Source organism: Lampris incognitus, chromosome 1 (assembly GCF_029633865.1).
Source record: "Lampris incognitus isolate fLamInc1 chromosome 1, fLamInc1.hap2, whole genome shotgun sequence".
Taxonomy (NCBI): domain Eukaryota; kingdom Metazoa; phylum Chordata; class Actinopteri; order Lampriformes; family Lampridae; genus Lampris; species Lampris incognitus.
In genome coordinates this window covers 99,284,800-99,308,366 of record NC_079211.1, presented here as the reverse complement: position 1 = coordinate 99,308,366, position 23,567 = coordinate 99,284,800, and the positions used below count along the sequence as shown (strand labels likewise).

Sequence of the window (23,567 nt, the reverse complement as noted above, 5' to 3'; positions counted from 1 at the left end):
GAACACTGGATGAACCCAAAAAAAATTGGCTTATTCACCTTGCCGCCACGTGTAAATGCCAATGTTAAAACTACGTTATAAAAATACAATTTCAAGTGTAGGAATTAATCACGGCCACAGCTGAAATCATCTCAGTAGCTACAATAAAACATTTCCCATGGCTGAGCTATGTTTTTTTTGAACCATTGTCTTATGAATGAAAGTCTATCAGCAGACCAGCCATTGGCCTTGATTCATTTTATATCATGAAAACCATGATGGTTAAACACATTTGAAGTCTTTTCTTAATGTTTTATTGCTTCAGAATGAATGAAAGTCAAGCAGCAAAGCAGCTATTCACCTTGATTCATTTTATATCATGAAAACCATGACAGTTATACACATTTGAAGTATTTTAATGAGGGCTTTAAAGTTATCATAGCCTGATCTCTGTCATTTCATGTCAGCCGTACCAACATATACCCTGGCTCAGCCGAATGATGGAAGCTAAGCAGGTATTGGCGTGGTTACTACTTGGATGGGAAAACTAAGTTGCTGCTGGAAGTGGTGTTGATGGGCCAGTAGAGGGCAGTCTTCCCTCTGGTCCTAATATTAAAAAAAAAAAATCCCAATGCCCCAGTGCAGTGACGGGAACACTGTGCTGTAGGAGATGCCGTCCTTCGGATAAGACGTTAAACCAAGGTCCTGACTCACTGTGGTTATTAAAGTTCCCATGGCACTTATCACAAAAGAGTAGGGGTCCCTTGGTGGTCCTGGCAAAATTCCCAACCTGGCTCCTTCCATCTGGCCACCTAATCATCCCCCCATTTAATTGGCTCAATGATTCCTCCCTCTCCACCTCAAGGTGATTTGTGGTGAGCATTCCAGCACAAAATGGCTGCTGTGCATCATCTAGGTGGTGCTACACATTGGTGGTGATTGAGGTGAGATAACCCCCTTCAATGTGAAGCGCTTTGGGTGTCTAGATAAAGGGCTATATAAATGTAGTCCATTATTATTACCAACCTTTTTGTAGTTCCGAGACAGGAACCACCTGTATAAATGTAGTCCGTTATTATTATGAAATGTAATCCATTGGTGGCTTTTGTGCAAGGTTCCACCTAGGCTGCGCATCTACAGACTAACAGGCAAAATATTTTGAATTAGATTTTTTTTAGCTTGAGGGCTGCATATTAACAACTTGTTTTTTTCCCCCATATTTCCTGTTCAGTCGACATGTGCGCTGCGCAAAAGTCTTATGGCAGGAAAACACTGGTGTTTCTGTCCGCGTTTGCCTAGCGTTCTCCCGCTAGGCAAAAAAAGGGGTGGTGTGTCGCCAAGTGTGAACACCGGCGAAGGGGTAATATGTTCGCCTGGTGAAGATCTGCACTCTACTGAGTGCACTCCTCTAGTTCCATATTGGGTTTGACCGTGTTTATTTGTCAAGTCATTTGTTTATGTGACCCTCTGTGTTCTTTTAGGTCTATGTGATGCACACCTTGGCTGCCTCCCTCTCTGCCTGCATCTATCAATGTCTTTGTGATGGGCACAACTACAGGTAAATACCTAAGCTAGCAACTAATTTTTTAGAATTTACACTGGTGATCAATATTTAAAAGGATATGTCCCTTTTTTTACATCTGGAGTTTATTATTATCATCTGCACATACTAAGTTTACAGATTCTTTTCAGGCTACAAACCTTCTGGGCCGCAGTGTCTAATTCTTAATATTTCTAAAATCAATACTAAGCGATGATTCATTTTTTATCTTTTTTCCAGCAAATCAACTTCCAAAAATGTTCCATCATAGGCATGCACCAGTAGTAGTTTCCCGTGGATTATGTATTCACTGTCACTCGCTAAGTATTATAGGTCATGTGTACCATAGGCTTCACTTTGTTTTTGTTTGTAAACAGGTAATTTTTAAATTTTCACAACTATATTAAAACAGAAAACAATCACACTAACTTTGGTCACTCAGTTTCAATTTGTGCATGTCTACTACCATTTCAGACCAATGATGCTAAGTGAATGGTAACTGGTCATAAAGGACATTGTTATGGGAACTGCTATAGACTATATCATGAGAGCCCAACTGTTCATGGGTATGCACACACATGCAGTCGTACGCTAGAAACTACAGATGTTATGCTGAGGTCAAAAACAGTGTTTTTTGCATAGACCCCCCCCCCCCATAGGTTATTGGTGTTTGGTTTCAAGACTTTGGGTGGCGCAGTGGTTAGCGCTGTCGCCTCACAGCAAGAAGATCCTGGGTTCGAACCTCAGGCTGTCCAACCTTGGGGTCATCCCAGGTCGTCCTCTGTGTGTAGTTTTACATGTTCTCCCTGTGTTTGCGGTGGGTTTTCTCTGGGTGCTCCGGTTTCCCCCACCATCAAAAAGACATGCATGTTAGAGTTAATACTCCTGTCTGTGCCCCTGACCGAGGCATGGCAAGACGAACTAGAGTTGGTCCCCGGGCGCTGCACAGCGACTGCCCACTGCTCCTACCTACATGGCTAGGATGGGTTAAATGCAGAGCATAATCTTCCAACGGGGATCATTAAAGTATATCAAAATAAAAATAATATAAAAAAGATGTTAAAATTATGTATTTGATAAAGGTTCAACAAGACAGTTTGTTTTGACTCATTAATGCAGCAAAAAGATACAGTTCAGTTCAACTTTTTGATCTGTAATATGGTTCCTGTAGAGCCAAATGGGCCTGGTTCCATGGTGTTTGGTCACAAATGTTCTTTTAAACTCATCTTAAGCTTAGTTTCGCAAAAAGCGCCTTAGCGTTCAGGTCCTTGTTGTTTCGCTTGGCATGCTTCTGGAATGGTGTTGTGAACCGTTTGCCAGATTTCAAACATTTGTGTTACATCCATGCCACTTGTATGAATTTGTGTGACAGCTCTGCTGGAGCGCTTGTTGCACCACAGAATCCGTTTAACTTGTGCTTGACCGCATTGTGAACTTAAAAGCCACAGTGCAGTGACCCCAAAAATGGAATTGCTTTGCGACACTGAAATATATGTCACAGGGAAAGGGAAAGGTTTTAGAAGGGTGGAGAAAAAGCTTCTTCATTATTCTAGTTGAGTGACCTAATAGGTCCACTTCCCTCAGACTGACTGGCAAACAGGGGAGATGGCTGTGTAGAGTCTGCACTCCGTCTGGCATTTCGAAGCTCACACAAAGAGATGTGATTGATTGTCGTTTTTTGCATGCTGCTTAATCAACTCGCTATAAACACACCACCACACATACTTGGATAAACACACACACACAAATACACACATACAAATACTCATACCCAAGGCCACCCATCGTGTACCATTGGGAGCTGAACAGTCTTAGTACATTAGCAGAGCTAGGCTGTTTCTAATGTAACACCATCTTTGTTATGGTAATTATGTTATAAGCACTTGGTGAGTTTATACAGAGGCTTGATGAAACTTTGCTTGCAGGTTTTCTTCTGATGTGTGCAGATTTCACTCAGACACACTGAGTAGAAATTTTTAGAAATTCTAATCCTGTAGGTTGCTTAGGTCGGATATTTGAGTTGAATTGACAGCGTTGCGACGCGTGTCCTGCTCCTTCTCTCGCTCTCCGTTCTCAGGTGAGCTTCTGCTTGATTTAACTGACAGTTATGAGAACATGCGTCGGTTAGCAGGTTCATCTACGTAAAGCCCAAAAAGCATGGAAGGGTTGCCTTTACTCTCCGGGTGTCTTGTCAGTGGAGAGACGGTGTGAGTTTGACAACTGCGTTTGAAACAAGAAGTGCAGGAAGCACCGAAGTGGCGGCTCACCCTTCTGGATGATATTCCTCTTGTCTTCTGAATTCCCTCTGATGTGGAGGCAATCGATTAAAGACGGACTCATTAGATGTTAGAAGGAAATGCAATAGAGTCCCTGAGACATTAAACATTTTGTATTCCCTGTGATAAGCGATTTTTAACCCATTCTCTGACCTTGCAAATTCAGTTTTTGTATGTTGAAAAGGCCCTGGATGCAGAAAATATTGCTCTGCCACTTTATTTTGAAAACATGCTGAATTTTTTCGCTATAACTAGACGGTTAAAGTGTGTTGCTGTGGAGCCCATTTGTTTTGCATGTGCTGGCGGAGCAAAACTTGAAGGTGCTTCTTTCCATTTCTCAGTGAAAAAAATTGCATGGTATTCAGAACAAAGTTAAAACATTTCCAGTGTCTGACATTATATATTTACACCACCCAACCTCATTTTTAGGTTTCCACTTTTTAGTGTGGTGTGTCGTGTTTAATGTAGCTGTTTTCCTTCATGCCGTCCTGCTGACTTTGCGTGTGTCTGCGGATGCCTTCACCTGTGATTGTGTGCGTGTGCTTTGTTTTACCTCATGCATCTCCCAAAGCCATGTGAACCAGTTCACGGGGATCATCTACCAAAGTGTGTTGCTGTCTCAGAAGCAGCCAGTCAAGGCACTCAGCATAGAGGAGAACGTCTTCCCAAACACCTCTCCTGCACAGTGGCCAGGTAAATGACACGGCTTGGTAATGAATGGCAGTCAGCACTACACAGCTCAGCAGGGTCTCTTGCTGTGTAACCCGAGCTTGTTAAAACATACCCATGCTCTTGTCATGAACCCAAGAACCAAAACATCCACCAGCAATAAATCCAACTCTCATCGTTCCAGAAATTATTCATCAACCCCCCATTTTTTTCTCCCCAATTGTATTCGGCTAATTACCCCACTCTTCTGAGCTGTCCCGGTCGCTGCTCCACCCCCACTGTCACGCCAGGGAAGGCTACAGACTACCACATGTCTCTTCCGATACATGTGGAGCTGCCAGCCGCTGCTTTTCACCTGACAGTGAGGAGTTTTGCCAGGGGGACGTAGTGCATGGGAGGATCACGCTATTCCTCCCAGTTCCCCCTCCTCCCTCGAACAGGCGCCCCGATCAACCAGAGGAGGCACTAGTGCAGTGACCAGGACACATATCCACATCTGGCTTCCCACCCGCAGACACGGCCAATTGTGTCTGTAGGGATGCCCGACCAAGCCAGAGGTAACACGGGATTCGATCCGGCGATCCCCGTGTTTATAGGCAACGGAATAGACCGCTACGCTACCTGGACGCCCCCATCAACCTATTATTAATAGAACCTAATCCATTCTGGAAAAAAAAAATGTACAAAATCTCAAAGATTTACAAGATGCATTATTTTAGTCCTGAAGAATATCGAAATTAGCTGAGCTAAAGATAAAGAAGATGCATGTAAAGTTATGGCAGATGGTTTGTAGCTGTGAACAATTTTTTTTCATTGTAGGAAGAAACATTGCATCATGAATGTGTTACAGAACTAGATTAAAGACCCCATTGCCACCCTAACAAACAAATAACAGCAACATTCTTTTCAAATTCCCGGGACTCTCTGAAAACAGTTCTTCACAAAACAAAATGTAATGTCTGGTTAAATCTGCACCAGTCACAACCCCAATTAAAACGAGGTTCTGACAGGCAGTAGGGAGATCAAGACAGAAGGAATGCACTGCTGTAACTGTTTAATTTGGCTGGAGTTAATGGTAAATTGCCTCTTGCCTCGTAAACAGTGATTCATTTTAGAGGATCATTGGATATTTTTCAAATTGCTGCCAATGTCACTGGCGGGTGGTGTTAATCTGTGTAGCGCCATAAGATCCAGGCTACTCAGCTGCTGAGATTAATATTTTAATGTTATTTAGTATATTTCAAAAAGCCTCAGAAACTCATCGCTGCTTCTTTCCCCCCCTCCTTCACTGCTCCCCACATCTACCCCACCTTCTCCCTCCGTTACCTCTCTTTTCCGCTGCCTTCTTTCCATGGCTTCATCTCTCTTTCCTTCCCTTTGCTACATTCCCCTTCTCCCTTTTTCATCTCCCCATTATTCCCGGCTTCTTGTCCTTCTCACCAGGTATTGCTTCCTTAATCCGCTTGTTGAGCTCAGCAGGTGAGGAGAACCAGCCGGGCTTAGGTGTGCTGCTCTGTGAGACCCTGACTGCTGTTTTCCTCAGCTTATTTGTTCATGGCCTGGCCACCCACTCCAGCAATGAGCTGTACCACATTGTCTCCCACCCATTGAACAGCAAGCTGTGGGTGGCTGTGTTTGGCGGAGGTGCCCGGACTTCCATCATAAAGAAATTCAACACTCCCACCAAGTCACCCCCACCAGGTCAGTAGGGGTCCTTTTTGTCCGTGTTGCTGTCTCAACTGCTATCTGTCTGCATGTATGCTCTTTTGTTGTTGGAGATTACCCAGCAGTCCAGCTAGATCAGCCTAATCAGTTTAGTGGAAGTCCTGTTGTTCTGAGTCCATCAGTCGCTGCATGACTTAGAAAAACTCAGCAACCTGCCAGTGGGTTCCTGTCGTCTTCACTCTTTCTGTCATTCTGTTTCCTATGGCAGGCAAAGAGAGCATGATGTAACTTTGCTGTAACTACTGTAACAAACCAAGTTTTAGGAGATTACATCATTGTGTAAAAACAAGTTTTAGAAGATTACATGACTGTAAACAAATCAAGTGTTAGTAGATTATCTGACTATGAGCAGACCAGGTTTTAGTATATTGCTTGTCTGTAAACAAACCAAGTTTTAATTTCTTGACAAGCCTTCCGATACTCAGAAATATACTTTCATTTTGAAAATACTTTTTGATGCTGTTGTCAGTAACAGAAATTAACCGTGGGAATTTGAGAAAATGGTTTTTAATTTTGAGGTTCTTCCATATGAGAGGCTTTGAAATGTGTGAGATCATAAATGGTGGGTGCAGCTGTCAGGTCTATAATGTAACTTAAGGAACATCTTATGTGACCACTCCAGCCTCCCCGGCCAATGATGGCTCAGATAGGAAGTCGAGGCGTTTCAGGCTGCTGACATCACGCAGTAGCTCCAGGGAGGAGGCGGGGCAAGAGAGGGATAAGGAGGGGCCATCCAGCCCAGCCAGTCCCAGACCAGTAGCAGAACAGGAAGAACCTTCCACCTTTAAAGAGCGTTTTGTCCCTCCAGAACTTAGCATTTGGGACTATTTCATTGCCAAGGTAACCCGAAATAATTTAACCTTGTATGCCCCAAGAATGCTTGAAAAGTACTGTTTTCATTTTGTTTCCTTTCCATTCATTTTTTTTACTTGAATATCTGTTTCACAGTGTCCTGTACTGGAGCTCAATGCACTTGCTTAAAACACAATAATGGGTTACCTGATAATATGTAAATCTTGATGTTTCATCTGTCTTGGTTACCATGTTTTTATATGTGTGAGTTTACAATTTAAAAATATGAGTGCTGAAAATGCATTTTTGTTAAAATATTGAATTTGAAAATGTCTGATATACACTTACAGTCAAAACAGGCTGTTGTAAAATGTCTCTTCTGGAGAAAGAGAGTCCAACATATCTCAATTACGTTTATTGAACTAGCTATATTTTACAAACCGGTCTAGATTTCCAGATGTTAAAACAAAGAACTTGTAGCGGTAATAGTCAAGTCTTTTCAATTTGTACAGCCCATTATCACAAATTACAAATTTGCCTCAGTGGGCTTTACAACAATATAACATCCTGTCCTTAGACCCTCGCATCAGATAAGGAACAACTCCCTAAAAAAATATACAACACCTGTGAGTTATTCTCAATGTGGCTGGCAATTGTTTGAGCATTAGGAATGTTTTTTGACCAACTAGAGGCCTCATTACTATCAGTTTCAAGTGTTGTGAACCAGCAAAATTACCAATACCCTCTAAGTAAATCCCCAGGTTACTGCCAGTGTCCATAATGTTGTTCTGCCTTTGAGTTGGTGCCATTGTTCCTGTTCCTCCTGTAGCCAATCCTGCCCCCATCAGAAAACAGGGTCGAGTATGACTCCGAGGAGAGCCAGGGCAGCCAAGATGAAGATGATGATGAAGAGTACGAAGATGCGTTCAACCCAAACTCCCCACTAAGAGAGCATTCTAATTACAACTCCTACAGGTACAGCCATGCTCTTTAAGTGACTGAACAACAGAGGGATCTCACAGTATTGTTGTAAACCATGATAACTGCTGAGAGAAAATGTGGAGTAAATTAGAAGCCTCACAGCCATGCCCATGTCACCTCAAAGTATTATACTTATGCCGCAAGAGGTTATGGTTTGATACAAAATGAAGACACTTTTACTAAAAATGTGCACTGTCATTCGGTGGACACTTGTTCAAAGTGACTCATTAAACATACGCTGTATGACATTTTCTGTCTGTCTTTACAGTTGGTGTCTGATGCGTCTTGCAATGGTTCAAATGGTGCTTGCAAACCTCAAGTCCTTCTACCCTATGGCAGGATATGACTTAATGGGTAAATTTGGTGCTACACTTCATTCTGCCTTTTACTTGCTACTTAGACAAGTGGTGCCTCTTATCCTGATGCCATTATCAGACGCAACTCATTAAGTCATGTCTAGTTTCAGACCAGCTGCTACCTCCAGGTGTGAATGGTTGGAATTGTTTGCATGTGAAGCCGATCATTGGTGAAATTGAGTAAAAGAGCTGTAACAGTTGAAGTGGACTGTATTTTAGAGCGATAACTGTAGTTGCGACAAGCCCTAAGCTTAATTCTTCAGGCTTCTCTAGCTTCTGTTGTTTGAGCTAAACGAAGTTCATACATTGTCAGGGCTTCTTGCACTTTTTAAGACATGTAAAAGGTCAGACACACGTTCACATTGACAGCATGAAAGCTCAGTTAATATTCCACAACCCTTGTGTGGCTCTCTGTGTCCAGATCTCCCTGTTGGCTCTCCTCTGTGCCACGGTGTGCTGAAGACGCTGCAGCGCTGGGAGCAGGTACTGCAGAAACGACTGGAGATCTTTGGTGGTCCCCCTCCCAAGTATATCTCCACTCACCCTCAGGATGACACAGCCACCCAAGGCCCTGCCATCCTCAGGCACAAGGCCCTATTTGAACCATCCAACACACCATTCAGGTACAGACCAGAGGTTTGCGGTCTGCTGACATCCAAACCAATCAAAAAATTAGAAATCTTTCTTTAGAATACTGATTTGGGTCATTTACTGTTCTTATGTATGTCCACTCAATAAATTACAGCTGTTTATTGAGTAATAATTGACTCTACGGGGCCACGATTTATCATTATGAAATGAACTGGAAATGTTTGATTACATTTAGAATTGATTAAACTGAAAATAAATTAACTTTATATTGATATTGATTTTATTTTGAACATGTTAAAATAACAAAAAATATATAGGCAGGAATACAAGAACAAATGGAAATGACAGTGAACATATTTTGCAAACTCTCTATAACAACACAAGTACTAACTAGTTCATGTTCGAAAAGGGCGTAGGATGAAGTAAAGACTGTTTCTGGTCCTACTCCTTTCTTATACATTATCAATCAAATCAAAACAAAACAAAAATTTGAAAACAAAAGTGAAAAAAAGAAAAGAAATGCCAATGCATAGAAATCAAAATAAACAAAAGAGCACAAGTCAAACAAGGCACCTTACACATCATGTATCATGTCACCTCCACTTCTTTGTTCATCCAGCCTATATCTGTTCAATATGGTATTTTTAAGGGGTTGTTAAAACTTACTTGTGGATGTACACATCTTCATTTCTTTTCTACAGTTCTTCCATAGATGAACTCCTTTGATGGTTATACAATGAAGTTTTGCATTTGTCCTCACTAATTGTTTTTGAATATACATATTCCTCTGAGATCATGTTTACTTTCCCTTGTTTGGAACAACTTTTGAACACTGTTTGGTAACTGCTGATTTTTTTTACTCTGTACATGATTTGAATTGTTTTGAAGTCAAACAAATCCTTAAATTTTAATGCTTTCAGTTTGATAAAGAGTGGGTTTGTAGGCTGTCTGGAAGTGGTTTTGTTTACAATTCTCAAGGCTCTTTTTTGAAGGATGAAAATTGGATCAGTGTTTGTTTTGTATGTGTTGCCCCAATTTAATTAGCTTTAAAGGTCCACTAAGCGATTTCGCTATAGATTTTCCCTGAAGGTTCGCTGTTGCCTTCTAAAACAGCCAATATGACATGGTTCTTGTATTCCACTGACACCTGTTGGTGTAGGTGCAGCTGAGCCTCTCTACAAGATGCAACAACTCAAGTAAACTGTCGCTTCCACTCAAATGCAGTATTTGACCCATAAGAAGTAATGACTCATGAGAAGAATGCAGCCGGTACAGACTTGGGGTTGAACAAAACTGATTAATTCGGTTAGTTACCTGTCCAACCGAAAACAAGCAACTTCAGCATCACTTGGAAATCCTTTGCCCATTTTCAGTGCTGTTCATCTTGAGAAGGCCACACCCTCATTTTCTTGCTGTTGTTGGTCTCCAAGATTTCTCTTGACTTTTTTTTTTATTGCTCATTTAGGCCTAATTGTTTTAGACAACCCCTCGTTCTGTCTGCCAGTAAGGTATATTGATGATCCTGCATGCTTAAATTGCACTGAGTAGACAAAGAATGTGCCTAAATGGTGGCAGTGGCACAAAGCTCTTCTATGGCGAGTAAGCGCTTCTGGTCATATGGTCGGAACATATAATAATAATAGTATCCATTATACTTTAATAGCACTTTTCTAGACACCCAAAGCGCTTCACATTGAAGGGGGTAACTCGCTTCAACCACCACCAATGTGTAACACCCACCTGGGTGATGCACGGCGGTGAACATGACTGCTTCCATGACGGGGCCCCACGCTATATTTTATTCTAGTTTATTCTAAACCTACAAAACGTTTTCATGTTATTCTGCTGCAAGTATACCTTATATATTCATTTTTTAAATACAATCTTTTTTGGCCTGATAAATCGCTTGGTGTGAACCTTTAATATCACTGACTTTATGCATGTTCAATAATCCAGGTAAGGAAATTGGAGAAAGTTGAATCAGTTCATCTGATTGCAGGTATCCCCACCCTTATAAACAGCACAGTGGCATAATGATGGAGTCAGCAATTGGTTTCATATGCAAATTGGCGTGACCATTAACTAGAGTTACAATGGGCATATGTACTATTCACAGGATTAGGAAATAGTTGCAATCACAGCATTGTAAGATGGCGACAGATGTACTCTTAGCACACACACCCCTCTTGGTTCAGGGATGGTCGTTCCCTCTTCACATAGATGGCCTCTTTGACTCCTCGTTCAAACCAGCGTTCTTCCCTATCAAGGATGTGCACATCCTCATCCTTGAAGGAGTGGCCACTGCTCTATAGATGGGTGTAGACTGCGGAGTCCTGGCCTGATGAATTAGCTCTCCTGCATTGTGCCATCCTCTTAGACAGTGTCTTGTTTGGTTTCACCAATGTACAAGAAACAGCAATCCTCCCGGCACTTAACAGCGTACACTATATTGCTGTGTTTGTGCCAGGGGACATGATCCTTGGGGTAGACCATTTTCTGGCGAAGAGTGTTTTGGGGTTTGAAATCAGCTGAGACGTGGTGTTTAGAAACTGTTCTGACACTCCCGCCACATACGATAACACCACTGGTTTACGCTTAGACAGCTGTTGTCCTTCTCTATTCGATTGTCTGGTGCACCGTTTGGATGTTTTCCTGGCTGTGACAAATGCCCATTTAGGATAACCACACTTAACCAGGGCCTGTTTAATGTGGGATTTCTGCCCTTCCCTGGCTGCTGTGTCGGTGGGGATGTTGTCAGCTCCATGGTACAGCATCCTGATTGACTCCTTGTTTATGCTCCAGTGGATGATGAGAGTCAAGCCTTAAGTACTGATCAACATGTGTTGGTTTACGGTAACCATAAACAATCAAATGTCTCCCATCACCAATTGCAATTTCACAAGGCTAACCTGTCATTTTTCACATCCTCCCTGGTGAACTTGATGTGGTTGTTCACCGAGTTATTGTGGTCGGTGAAATGCGGTACGTCCTGAGATTTAATTTTAACCCAGGTGTTGTCCATAAATCTGAACCAACGGCTAGATGGTGTCCCTGGATAGGACGTCAGGGCCCTCTTTTCCACTTCCTCCATATACAATTTGGCCACTATCGGTGAAACTGGGGAACCCACAGCGCACCCATGCCTCTGCCTATAATACTGCCACCTGTATGTGAAGTATGTGGACTGTTCTTTATTCCTGGTTGGTCCACAAGAGGGCGCCATGTCCCCTCAGATAGCTGGCGAACTCACCATTACGCACCAATATGGTGGCATACCGTTTGCAGTTCTAAATGCGCCCTCCTCACTTCTCATCAGTGGTACAAACCCAAGTGAGCGGACAGTCAGTGACAGTGCTAAGAGAAGAGATAAACTCTTTAATCAAGAAAGGAGCGATTCAGGTGGTTCCTCCCTCGGAGAGACAGAAAGGTTGGTAATAACGGATTACATTTATATAGCGCTTTATCTAGATATCCAAAGCGCTTCACATTGAAGGAGGAAACTCACCTCCAACACCATTAATATGTAGCACCCACCTGGGTGATGCAAGGCAGCCATTTTGCACTACAATGCTCACCACCCATCAAATTGAGGTACAGAGGGAGGAATCATTGAGCCAATTAAATGGGGGGGTGATGAGGTGGCCAGATGGATAGAGACAGGTTGGGAATTTTTCCAGGACACCGGGGGACCCCCTACTCTTTGCAATAAGTATCATGGCATCTTTAATGACCACAATGAGTCAGGACGTCGATTTAACGTCTCATCCAAAGGACAGCGTCTCCTAAAGCACAGTGTCCATGTCATTGCGCTTGGACTTTGGGATTTTTTTAATTATTTTTTTTAAATGAGGGTCCGGGGAATACTGCCCCCTACTGGTCCACCAACACCACTACCAGCAGGAACTCAGTTTTCCCAGGAGGTCTCCCATCCGAGTACTAGCCAAGCCCATACCTGCTTAGCTTCCGTCATTCGGAAGAATGACGGAAGTACGATCCCCGTGTTGGTAGCCAACAGAATAAACTGCTATGCTACCCGGACGCCCACTCCACACACTTTTGTGCAGTTTTATCATTTAGATGTAGTGGCCCCTTCAGTGGCTCACTCTGTGATCTCTGCTGGGTCTACATTCTTTGAACCCAGTGGGTTGGTTCGTTCCTGCTCTGCAGGGCATGAATATGTGCCCCATACAATATGTGTTGTACCGAGTGAATCGACTGAAAGGGAATTAAGGGTTATAAATATAACCACTATTCCCCGAAGGAGAGGAACAAGGTATAACACTCATTCGCCCCGCTTCGCAGGGAGAGCTCGGTGAAAAGCAGTGTGATGAACAGGGGTGCTGCTGGTGACGATGCTATATAGCTTAGGGGGTGGGACCAGGCCACCATGCATCACCATGCATCATTTGCCTTTCAGGCGTGAATGGAAGTGTCTTCAGCCAGACTCAAGAGGGCGTTATATCCCATACAATATGTGCTGTACTTCGTTCCTCTCCTTCAGGGAATATTGGTTATATTCATAACCCTATGTTATCCTAACTGGGCGTTTGTCAAAGCCAGGAAGATGCTCAAACAGTGCACCGGACGATCAAAGAGAGGAGAAGGACAACAGCTGTCTAAGCGGTGACTCCGTATGTGGCGGGAGTGTCGCAAGAGTTGAGATGTGTATTTTTCAAAACACCGCGTCTCGGTCACGCCGTTTACACTTGGTTTTAAAATGCATTTTTTTTGCGATCGGATCACAAGTGGACAGCGCTAAATACAAGTGTAAACGACCACCAAAACGTTTTGTGAACCGGTTACTCAAACCACTTGCCAAGGTGGTCTGGGACGCATTTGACCACATGTCTTTTGTAGTGTAAATGCTAATGCATCCTGATGCGGCCCCGATAAGGACGTAACAGGAAAATACGTCATCACTCCAGGATGTGGTGGTTGTTTTGGTAATAGCGTGCCAACTTTCGAAAAAATGGAGAGAGAGGAGAGTGTACGTGGTTGGAGTACAAATGACTTTGTCCTGTCAATCTCAACAGTTGCAATAGTCCGTACATGTATATTAGTGCTTGAAACATCTTCAAACATTAGCTGTTGTTTTCACAACTAGTCGGCAAATGTGGCACTTGACTGAGGCCCTTTGACCTTGTAGCAGAAGTAACGTAGAAAGTAATGAAATCATCTTCTTCGGGGTAATGAAATCTGATCACAAGTGGTCAGCAAGACACATTTGGAGACGCATGATAGACACGGATATAAATGGCGATGTATCTCACTGTCCACTTGTGATCCTAGCGCCCAAAACACATTTTAAAACCAAGTATAAACCGGGTCAGTGTCTTTCAAACCCCAAAATACTCTACGCCAAGAAATTGGTCCACCCCAAGGATCGTGTCCCCCGGCACAAACAGAGCAATATAGTGTACACTGTTAAGTGCCAGGAGGATTGCCGTTACTTGTACGTCAGGGAAACCAAACAGATACTGGCCAAGTGGATGGCACAACACAGGAGAGCTTACACGTCAGGCCAGGAATCTGCAGTCTACACCCATCTACAGGCCAGTGGCTACTCTTTCAAGGATGAGGATGTGCACATCCTTGATGGGGAGGAATGCTGGTTTGAACAGGGAGTCAAAGAGGTCATTTATGTGAAGAGGGAACAACGATCCCTGAACCGGGGGGCTAAGAGTACATCTGTCACCATCTTCCAATGCTGTGATTGCAACTAATCCCCAACTCTCTGTGAATAGTACCATGGCCATTGTAACTCTAGTCAATGGTCATGCCAATTTGCATATGAAACTGATCGCTGGTTTGGTCATTTTTGCAACTGTGCTGTTTATAGGGGTGAGGATACCTGCAGTCAGTTGAGACTGAAGAGGTCACTTAGATGAGTGATGAAATGTTTCTCCCAGTAAACATTGTGTCCAGATGAACTGATTCAATGTTTTGTGATTTAATATCACTGAGTTTCTACACTTGTTTTGCTCCCACAGTGCCTTTATAGACATGGCTTCTTCTTTTTTTTTTTCACTAGAACGTTTCATAGACAGAAGCTATAGCTTTATATTTAATTGTAATCACATCTTGCCTTCAGATTTACCCTTCAGTCCTCAGACCTCGAGACAAATGTTAAGTAATGTAGTGTGCTTAAACCAAAGTGACCTGCTGCAGCCTTCCACACAGCTCTTTCCCTAAGAATTACTTTTGTTGGATGAACAAAGATTGTGTGCAGTCGACGTGTTTTGCCCTAAGCAATTGATATGTGGCACATTCATAACAGCCCAAATGGCACACATCCTTGCTGAAGAGAGAAGGTTTGACTCTTGAAACAATTCATGTTTCATTAAATTGCTAATAAAAGAAGAGTGAGCATTGGAAAAACAAGATCTTCTTCATCCTTCCAGGTCTAGCCACCATACAGCACTGCCAGTAAAGCGTTTGTGGCAGTACCTGGTTAAGCAGGAGCAGGTACAAGAGACCTTCATTAGAAACATCTTTACTAAGAAACGGGACCAGAATGAGGTACGGGGCTTAATACTGTTCCTCCCAACTGCATGAACTGTCTCGTCCTAGAGCATAACCACAGCACTCTGTAACACACGCCCTTTACCGCCACTTAAAAGCAAACCCTTTTCCCGTTATATAATGTTTATCAAAATCTCATCACAGTACTCAGGACCAACAAAATGTGTTATCGTCCCTCAATCCCAGTTGGTGCATTTGTGCTTTCTTGTTCTGCATGCCAACCACATGTACTGTATTCACACTGTCCTTCTACCTGCACCATAATGCCTTCATTTTGTTCAAATAATGCCATTGTTAATTAATGCCACCTTGTTTGATTAACAGCCCAATAATGCAATCTCTGTGTGTGTGTTTGACTGCATGGCACATCCGTTGTTGTTTTGTGTGTGTATTTTTTTGTCTGCGTGCGTGTGTGTGTGTATGCCTTTTTGCACTATGGTGCGTCTCTAATAATTAAAGTCGGTTCAGGACCAGACTGACAATGTGAAATGTTCAGGGACGGACGAGACGGGAGCAAATCAGGTACTGCTGCTTTGGATCTGTTGTGGCTACTGGTGGTTGGTGGGATGGAAATTGCGGGTGGTACGTGAGCAAAAGAGCAGTGTGTGGTGGGTGCTGTGACTGTTGAATAACAGCCCTGCTGTTTTTCCCATTTCAGTCTTTTTTTAGTGTTGTATTTAGCACCTCGCTGGCTTGTGAACCACCTAAAACATCCAAAAAAGCGGCATGGTTTTTTTCGAGAGCTCATGGCGTTTACAATAATTCATTATGCTTATATCTTTCAGAAAATAGCTTAATGTTTAATCAAGAAGAATAATGTAACAAACTGGTATTCTGTTTGAATGGTGTAATTCCTTTTGACATACATATCACAATGCTTTAGTGCGACTGGTGCAAAGTATACAGTAGGTTAATAACACTGAACCAAAACATTATGACCACCTCCCTAATATGCTGTTGGTCAGCCGTGTGCTGCCAAAGCAGCGTCGACCCGCCAAGACTGTGCAAGACCTCTGAAGGTTTTCCTGTGGCATCTGGCACCAAATAAACATTAGCAGCAAATCCTTCCAAGTCCTGTAATTTGTGAGGTGGAGCCAACTTGTAGCACATCCCTCAGATGCTGAATCGGATAGAGATCTGGAGAACTTGGTGGTCAGGGCAACACCTTGAATACTTCATCATGTTCCTCAAACCATTCCCGAACAGTATGTGCAGTGTGGCAGAGTTCCTTATCCTGCTGAAAGAGGTCACTGCCATCAGGGAATACCATTGCCATGAAGGGGTGTACCTGGTCTGCAGCGATGTTTAGATAGGTGACACGTGTCAAATTGACATCCACATGAATTGCCAGACCCAGGGTTTCCCAGTAGAACATTGCCCAGTGCATCACACTCCCTCCACCGGCTTGTTGTCTTCCCACAGTTCATCCTGGTGCCATCACTTCCCCATGTGATCGAAAAGAAAACAGGATTCATCGGACCAGGTGACCTTCCACTGCTCCAAGCTCCAGTTCCGATGCTCGCATAAACAATGTAGGTGCTTTTGATGCTGGTCATCATGGGCATTCTAACCAGTCTGCAGCTACGCAGCAGGTTGCGATGTACTGTGTGTTGTGACACATTCCTCCCATAACCATCAGTAAAATTTTCTGTGACTTGTGCCACAGTAGACCTTCTGTGGGTTCAGGCCAGAAGGGAAAGCCTTTGTTGCCCTCACGCATTGATGAGCCTTGGGTGCCCAACACCCTGTCACCAGTTTGTGGTTTGTCCCTCCTCGGACCATTGTCAGTAGGTATTCTCCACTTCTGACCGGGGGGAACCCCACAAGCCTTGCCGTTTCGGAGATGCTCTGAGCTAGTCGTCTGGCCATACCGATTTATCCCTTGTCGGAGTCGCTCAGGTCTTTAATCCTGCCCATTTCTCCTGCAGCCAACACGTTGACTATGAGAAGTGATTGTTTGCTTCTCATCTAATCGACCCAGACCTTGACACGTGCCCTCGTCTGGAGATGATCCACCTTATTTGGTTCACGTGTGAGTGGTCATAATGTTCTGGCTCATCAGTGTATAATGGGAATAAACTAACATGGGTTTTATTTGCTCCAATGGAATGGCAGATAAGCCCTGAGTCATGCAATCTAAGAGACATTTAAAATGATCTTTTTGACAGAATGGCATGCCAGTGCCACATGGGTCATGAATTCGGTATGTTCATGTTGATTTTTGATATGAATCTTAGATTTCTACATCTGAATATTCATGCAATACTGAACCACAAATCTTACAATGCATGCTGATGTTTCATAGAAATTTGTTAATCCTCTAGTGCACTCTATCCAAGTCGTCACATTATGGTTCCTCTATTTGGCTCTGTGTTAATTAACCCAGTCTCTCAGAGGACATGCTATGAAGCTGAATAGCTTGTGATTAATGGGCCCAACACTGTCGCAGTGAATCCACATCCCACAGGGATTATGTGCTGTGTGAAAATGGCAAACCACCATATTTAGACTTCCATAAGTCGGGTGTGACTTCATTCCATCTGACAAAGACATGATCTTTCCCCTTGAATAAGCGGGGTAAAGACTTTAATTCAATCTCATTCTCAAAGGAGGCATCACTCATTTTGAATAACTTCTGCATCAGAATGTAACATTCCTATACATTATACATGACTGCAGTCTAATCTGCTGCTGCACACATCCCATAGGATTTCTATGGTGCAGAGTGTGCTTGTGCTCCTTGCTGAGGGGTTGTTCTTGGTCAGTTGCACTAACGAAGCTGCTGTAGAGTAACAGAGTGATCTGATGCACTGCAAATACCCTCCACTAACTCTTGATGCAATACATGGGTATAATCACACTTGCATTATATGCCTAATGCACAGAGAGGTGCTAACAAATAACAGTCGTGGACTGAGCTGTACCTCTTTTGTGGTGTTGCCTTAGCAGGAAGATAGTCAGACATTTATTTATTCATCATCTCATATTGTGGGTCATGTCAGGTAATTTACTAGCTGTTAGGCGACAGGAAATGTATCAGATATTAGGACTATCATTTGTTGTGAAGAAATGTTTGGATGGGTTTCAACTGTATTGATCTTTGAAAGTGCTGTGTGTGTGTGTGTGTGTGTGTGTGTGTGTGTGTGTGTGTGTGTGTGTGTGTGTGTGTGTGTGTGTGTGTGTGTGTGTTTGCCCTCCTGCAGATCGAGGCAGATCTAGGGTACCCTGGTGGAAAGGCACGCATCATCCACAAAGAATCTGATATCATCACAGCCTTTGCCATCAATAAGGTACAGCTTGCTTACACATAGAAAACAAGTAACAGTGTTTACCTCACCTGTGAACCATCCAGTTTAAATTTGGGGTTAATGTTAACGGGTCAAATGTGTGGCCAATAGACCCTACACTAAGGGCTCGACAGTTACCAGTATAGACTGCCAGCAAAAAGAAGTGCTTTAAAAACAAGCACTCTATCGAGGCTGGCTCTTTTAACCTCAAATAAAAAAATAAGTAATCTCACATTAACTATTTACTGCACAGCTGTGAGTCGCACCTTCAAAGGAGAACTTTTTTTCCCTTTTCACTCCAGCAAACTTTTTTTTTTCAGGTTGTAAATCCCAACAGGTTTCGTGTCTGCTGAGCAAAGCAATGATGTTTACTTGCTTTTGTTGATGTTGCTCAACCTAAGCTGTCCTTGTTTAAGAAAGGAAAGGATAGCACAGTTGTGCTGGTTGGTCTGTATCTTAGTCGGGTATAGAGCTTCTTTTTGGGAAGGCAGCAATGCCAGCCTCCCCTACCAGCCATCAGAGGGGAGGCATTCCTCAGGTCATTATTAATTGCACAGAGTTGAATGACTCAATAGCCATAGGCTCAATGGAGGATGAGACGCTTTCTTTTTCCCTTCTGTTCTTTCTCTCTCTGCCATGATATCTACATCTTACATTATCATATAAAATAGTTTCTTTGTTGTAATGTGTGTATCTTTTTTCACATCTCCTCTTGTTTATACTGCTCTCCCATCTTTTCCTGTTCTTCCTTCTCCTCTTCCTCCTTGTCTCTGTTGGGGTTCCCAGGCAAATCGTAATTGTTTAGTCATGGCGTCCACCCATGACATTCAGGAGCTGGATGTGTCATCCATCTTGGCCACACAGATCTTGACATGGATTGATGATGATGCTGAGGCAGAAGCCAAAGGGTAAGAGGGCCAGGCCATGCTTGGTCTGCAAGTGTTCGTGTGTGTGTGTGTGTGTGTGTGTGTGTGTGCTTGTGCGTGCGTACGTGCGTGCGTGCGTGCTGAGGCCAAAGGATGAGCATTATCAAACTGCCTTCTCAACTTTACACACTCAAAACAACATATTGTGTATTATAACATGTTGAAGTGGGTTTTTATAATTGTTTTTGTTAGGTGTGTTTATAGTGTGTGTGCTCTGAATTATGTTTCTATGTGTACCTTTGCTGAAACTTGGTGTGATTGTGTCTGCAAGCGAGGGCACCTTCTGTCTACACCCATCTTTATCCTTATACTGATAGTATATTGTCATTGTAATTTCGGCAACTAATGCACCCAATGCCAAGGTCAAATCCGCTGCCTTGTCAGACTCAGTGTCATCCTTTTTGGGTAAAGATGATTCCTCTGACCAGGAGACGCATCTTATATTGCTTAAATCATTCACTCACTCACTGTGCCCTTTTGTTCCTCCAGTCAGGGCTCCAGGGTGCGACCAAAAATCTGTCAAGTGTGATTAAACATTTTCATTGGTTGCACCAGTGTGCCTGAAATTTAGCAAGTGTGTTTCTGTGTGTTTGGCTTTTTTTTTTTCCACCCACATTTTACGAAGACATCTTCCTGCATCCTTCTCTGCCTCTGGTTGGTGCTGACCTTGATATTCTTACCTTACCCATCTCACTCCTCATGCCTAAACCTAACCAATCTAGCCAACAAAGGCAACGAGTACTAGCCAATCAGAGGCAAAGTTGGGCGGGTCTTCACGGAACGCGGGTGGGAAAAAATAAGGTATGTATTAGACCGTGTCCTGTACTTCTTCTCCATCAACATCACAACCTTAAAACATACCGGTAATTCAAAATGAGTATTTTTTCATCAAGAAAAATGCTGCGGTGCTCGTTACACCTGTCCACGGTCCTAAAAAGCTCCACCCAGACCCGAAATCATCAGCAGAGGTAACCGTAGTCTAAAAATGTGTTATTGTGGGGCCAAAGGGTGCAGTGAAAAATATTGGGTGCAATTAAATTATGTGCTGGTGCACCTAAAAAAAAAAAGTCAGGTGCACCAGTGCGACCAATGTAAAAGGTTAGTCTGGAGCCCTGCCTCCAGTGGCAAAGTGGTTGTTGTTGTTATTATTATTGTCTTTCTCTTTTTAGAAAATGTACATAATAAAAAAATGGAAGTTGAATCCATAAATCAGATTTTCCAACTTCTTTAAAATTGTTGTCCTTTGCAATCTCTAACATTTCCTAAATATGAAAAGTCCATCAATGCATTAACACTTTAAACATATTTGCCAGTGCACTTATCTAAAGACACTTACAATGAGTGCGCAAGTAGGGAGTGAGTTTGACTTTAGCTGGGCTCAAACCTGACACCTTCCTGTTAATGGGGCGTTGTCTTTTTTCTGCTGAGTTGGTTGCCACCCTCACTTCCATCCTAACTTCATATTTCTTTCTCTCCTCAGTAGTGGTGGCGATGATTTCCTGGTGGTCCATGCACGCGATGACTTTGGCACCCTCCACGGTACCACACCCTACACCCACAGTAGCCCCGGCACGCCCATCAACATGCCATGGCTAGGAGGCCTGCAGACAGGCAGGGGAGCAGCTGTGGTGAGCCCCTCGCCAAAATAGCTCTCAAAATCAAGAAGATCCGTAGCAACAAATCTAACTACTTGAATGTCTGTGAATGTTCTCATTCATCCAGGTCATGGCTATCCAAAGGAGTTGAATCAAGTGCAACTGGACTTGGTAAATATCCGTGAAGACGTTTCGCCTGTCATCCAAGAGGCTTCCTCAGTTCGTGCCTTTCTGACTAGACCAAGCTAGTCTGACTGGCTGGTGATGAGACTCAGAATTTATCCTCTATTAGTCGTTGTCAGAGCTATTGATATGCGTGGCTCTTTGTGATCCGATGTTTACCAACGCCCGTCGCTAACAGAGCCATAGATATGAGTGGCTCGGTACACAAAAAGAGCCATGCATATCTATGGCTCTGTTAGCGACGGGCGTTGGTAAACATCGGATCACAAAGAGGCACGCATATCAATAGCTCTGACAATGACTCCTAGAGGATAAATTCTGAGTTTTATCACCAGCCAGTCAGACTAGCTTGGTCTAGTCAGAAAGGCACGAACTGAGGAAGCCTCTTGGATGACAGGCGAAACATCTTCACGGATATATACCAAGTCCAGTTGCACTTGATTCAACTCCTTTGGCTAACTACTTGAAGCGTTTCAGATACTTTTCTGGAAGACATTTTACCTGTCAAGTTTTTCCAGGAATTCAAGGGGCTCATGATATACAAATCCCATTTATTTAAGATAAAAATTCTTGACATCTACATTTGAGCCTCCCCCCATTTCATGCCCAGTTGTGTTATCACAATCAGACCCCAGTTACTGGGATTACACTTACATGGATGACAAACACTGTCTGGGCTTTAGCGTCCTCTATCTTTACTGCTGCCCTGGAATTAACTGATCTTGTCAGCTGCTGTGGAACCAATTGGAGGGTCTCGAAAGTCTCAACCTCAGCCCCTTTTTTGTGCTCAAATTAAAATCCTCAAAGTAATTGAAAGGGTTTTAATTAATGTCTCATCTCTGTCGAGGCTCAGTTTGCCAAAAGCATGTAGGCTTTAGCGCTGAATTTCAATATTATTAATTTACTTGCAATGAGATTCGCAGGGTTTCGGTTGCTAAGGTGCCTGTGAAAGGCTGGAGCGTGGTTTCTCTCCGTGGTCTTAACCCTCACTAGTCTTTTTCATCCAAGAATCTAAAAAGGTCTGTGACGTGACTAACAACGAGGAGGTCCTAATGGAGACTGATCGTGTTCTGATGGTAGCAAAACCTTTCTGGATCAAGTTCGTAGATGTCTTCCAACAAACATGATTGATGATTGCTTGATTCAAAAAGGCATCATGATTGTCATTGTGCTTGTGCTTTGAGTGCACTGGGCAACAGTTTGAAAATAAAGTCAAAAGCCGAGGTTTTTATGGTGTTAAAATGGCCCTGTCATGACAAAATAAAATCACAGGTTTGAATATATCACTCAATATATAGATGTGCTACTGCTTAAATGAAGCAGACTTGTATTAGGATTCGGAGTGTATGCATGATATTGACTTTGATACAGAAGCATTTGGTTTTCTTAGTCTTAACTTTGCTTAGGATTTGCATTTCTCTGTCTGGCAGTACCTATTTTTGTGTGTCAGAGGCATTGATGGAATGGTAAATGTAAAGTTGAGCAGACAATGACCTTCAGTCAGTCATCATCGTAAGACCAACACCAATATAATCAAACCTCTTGTCATTTGAGGAAAAAGCACAAAAAGATGTATTGGCATACGTTTTCTTATTCTTATCTTTTTATTAATATTTTTGGCTGGACTGGACCAGCGGGCCAGCCCTACAAATGCAAATGTCGTTGACTGACTGACTGGCTGACTGAGTGATCAGATTGACATGATTAAGCTGCTGGATCAGGTGACCAACGACGTCACTGAAGTGACAGGATTGGTCGGCTGAGCGCTGAGAGGCATGAGGGAGAGCGCACAGCACCCCAAATAATGATAGCTAGGTACTGTAGGCGTAACCTCCTTAGGCTATCGCTAGTGGTTTATCCCTCATGCCCCAGTACATCATTGGAAAAACTTTAGTTCATGCCCACCTAATTGTGGGCCCCACTTACAGCTACAACTCTGACTATATATTGAATCAAGGCTGTATAATCAGCTCCCATGACGGCTTTTTTTTCCAGCTATTATGGAGCCAATGGGGCCCAAATCTTAGAGGGCTGCGCCGATACTCATAGAATCTAGTTACAGTATGTAACTATCGGTCTGTTTCGTATGGGCTTCGCCCTCTAAGGCTATGGCTAGTGGGTTAAGGGCGAAGCCGAATATGGCCT

General features: G+C 43.1%; 1 protein-coding gene across 1 annotated transcript in view; it reads left to right on the top strand.

The window, feature by feature from the left end:
• Positions 1-23,567, top strand: part of LOC130125546 (dmX-like protein 1) — a 99,789-nt gene that overhangs the window by 65,090 nt on the left and 11,132 nt on the right. Inside the window, exons 32-42 of the mRNA XM_056295134.1 lie at positions 1,461-1,537; positions 4,367-4,488; positions 5,908-6,165; positions 6,812-7,029; positions 7,811-7,956; positions 8,231-8,316; positions 8,740-8,941; positions 15,311-15,428; positions 18,635-18,721; positions 19,505-19,626; positions 21,125-21,272. Coding sequence (XP_056151109.1) covers positions 1,461-1,537; positions 4,367-4,488; positions 5,908-6,165; positions 6,812-7,029; positions 7,811-7,956; positions 8,231-8,316; positions 8,740-8,941; positions 15,311-15,428; positions 18,635-18,721; positions 19,505-19,626; positions 21,125-21,272 — 1,584 coding nt within the window. The remainder of the gene's footprint in view (positions 1-1,460; positions 1,538-4,366; positions 4,489-5,907; positions 6,166-6,811; positions 7,030-7,810; positions 7,957-8,230; positions 8,317-8,739; positions 8,942-15,310; positions 15,429-18,634; positions 18,722-19,504; positions 19,627-21,124; positions 21,273-23,567) is intronic.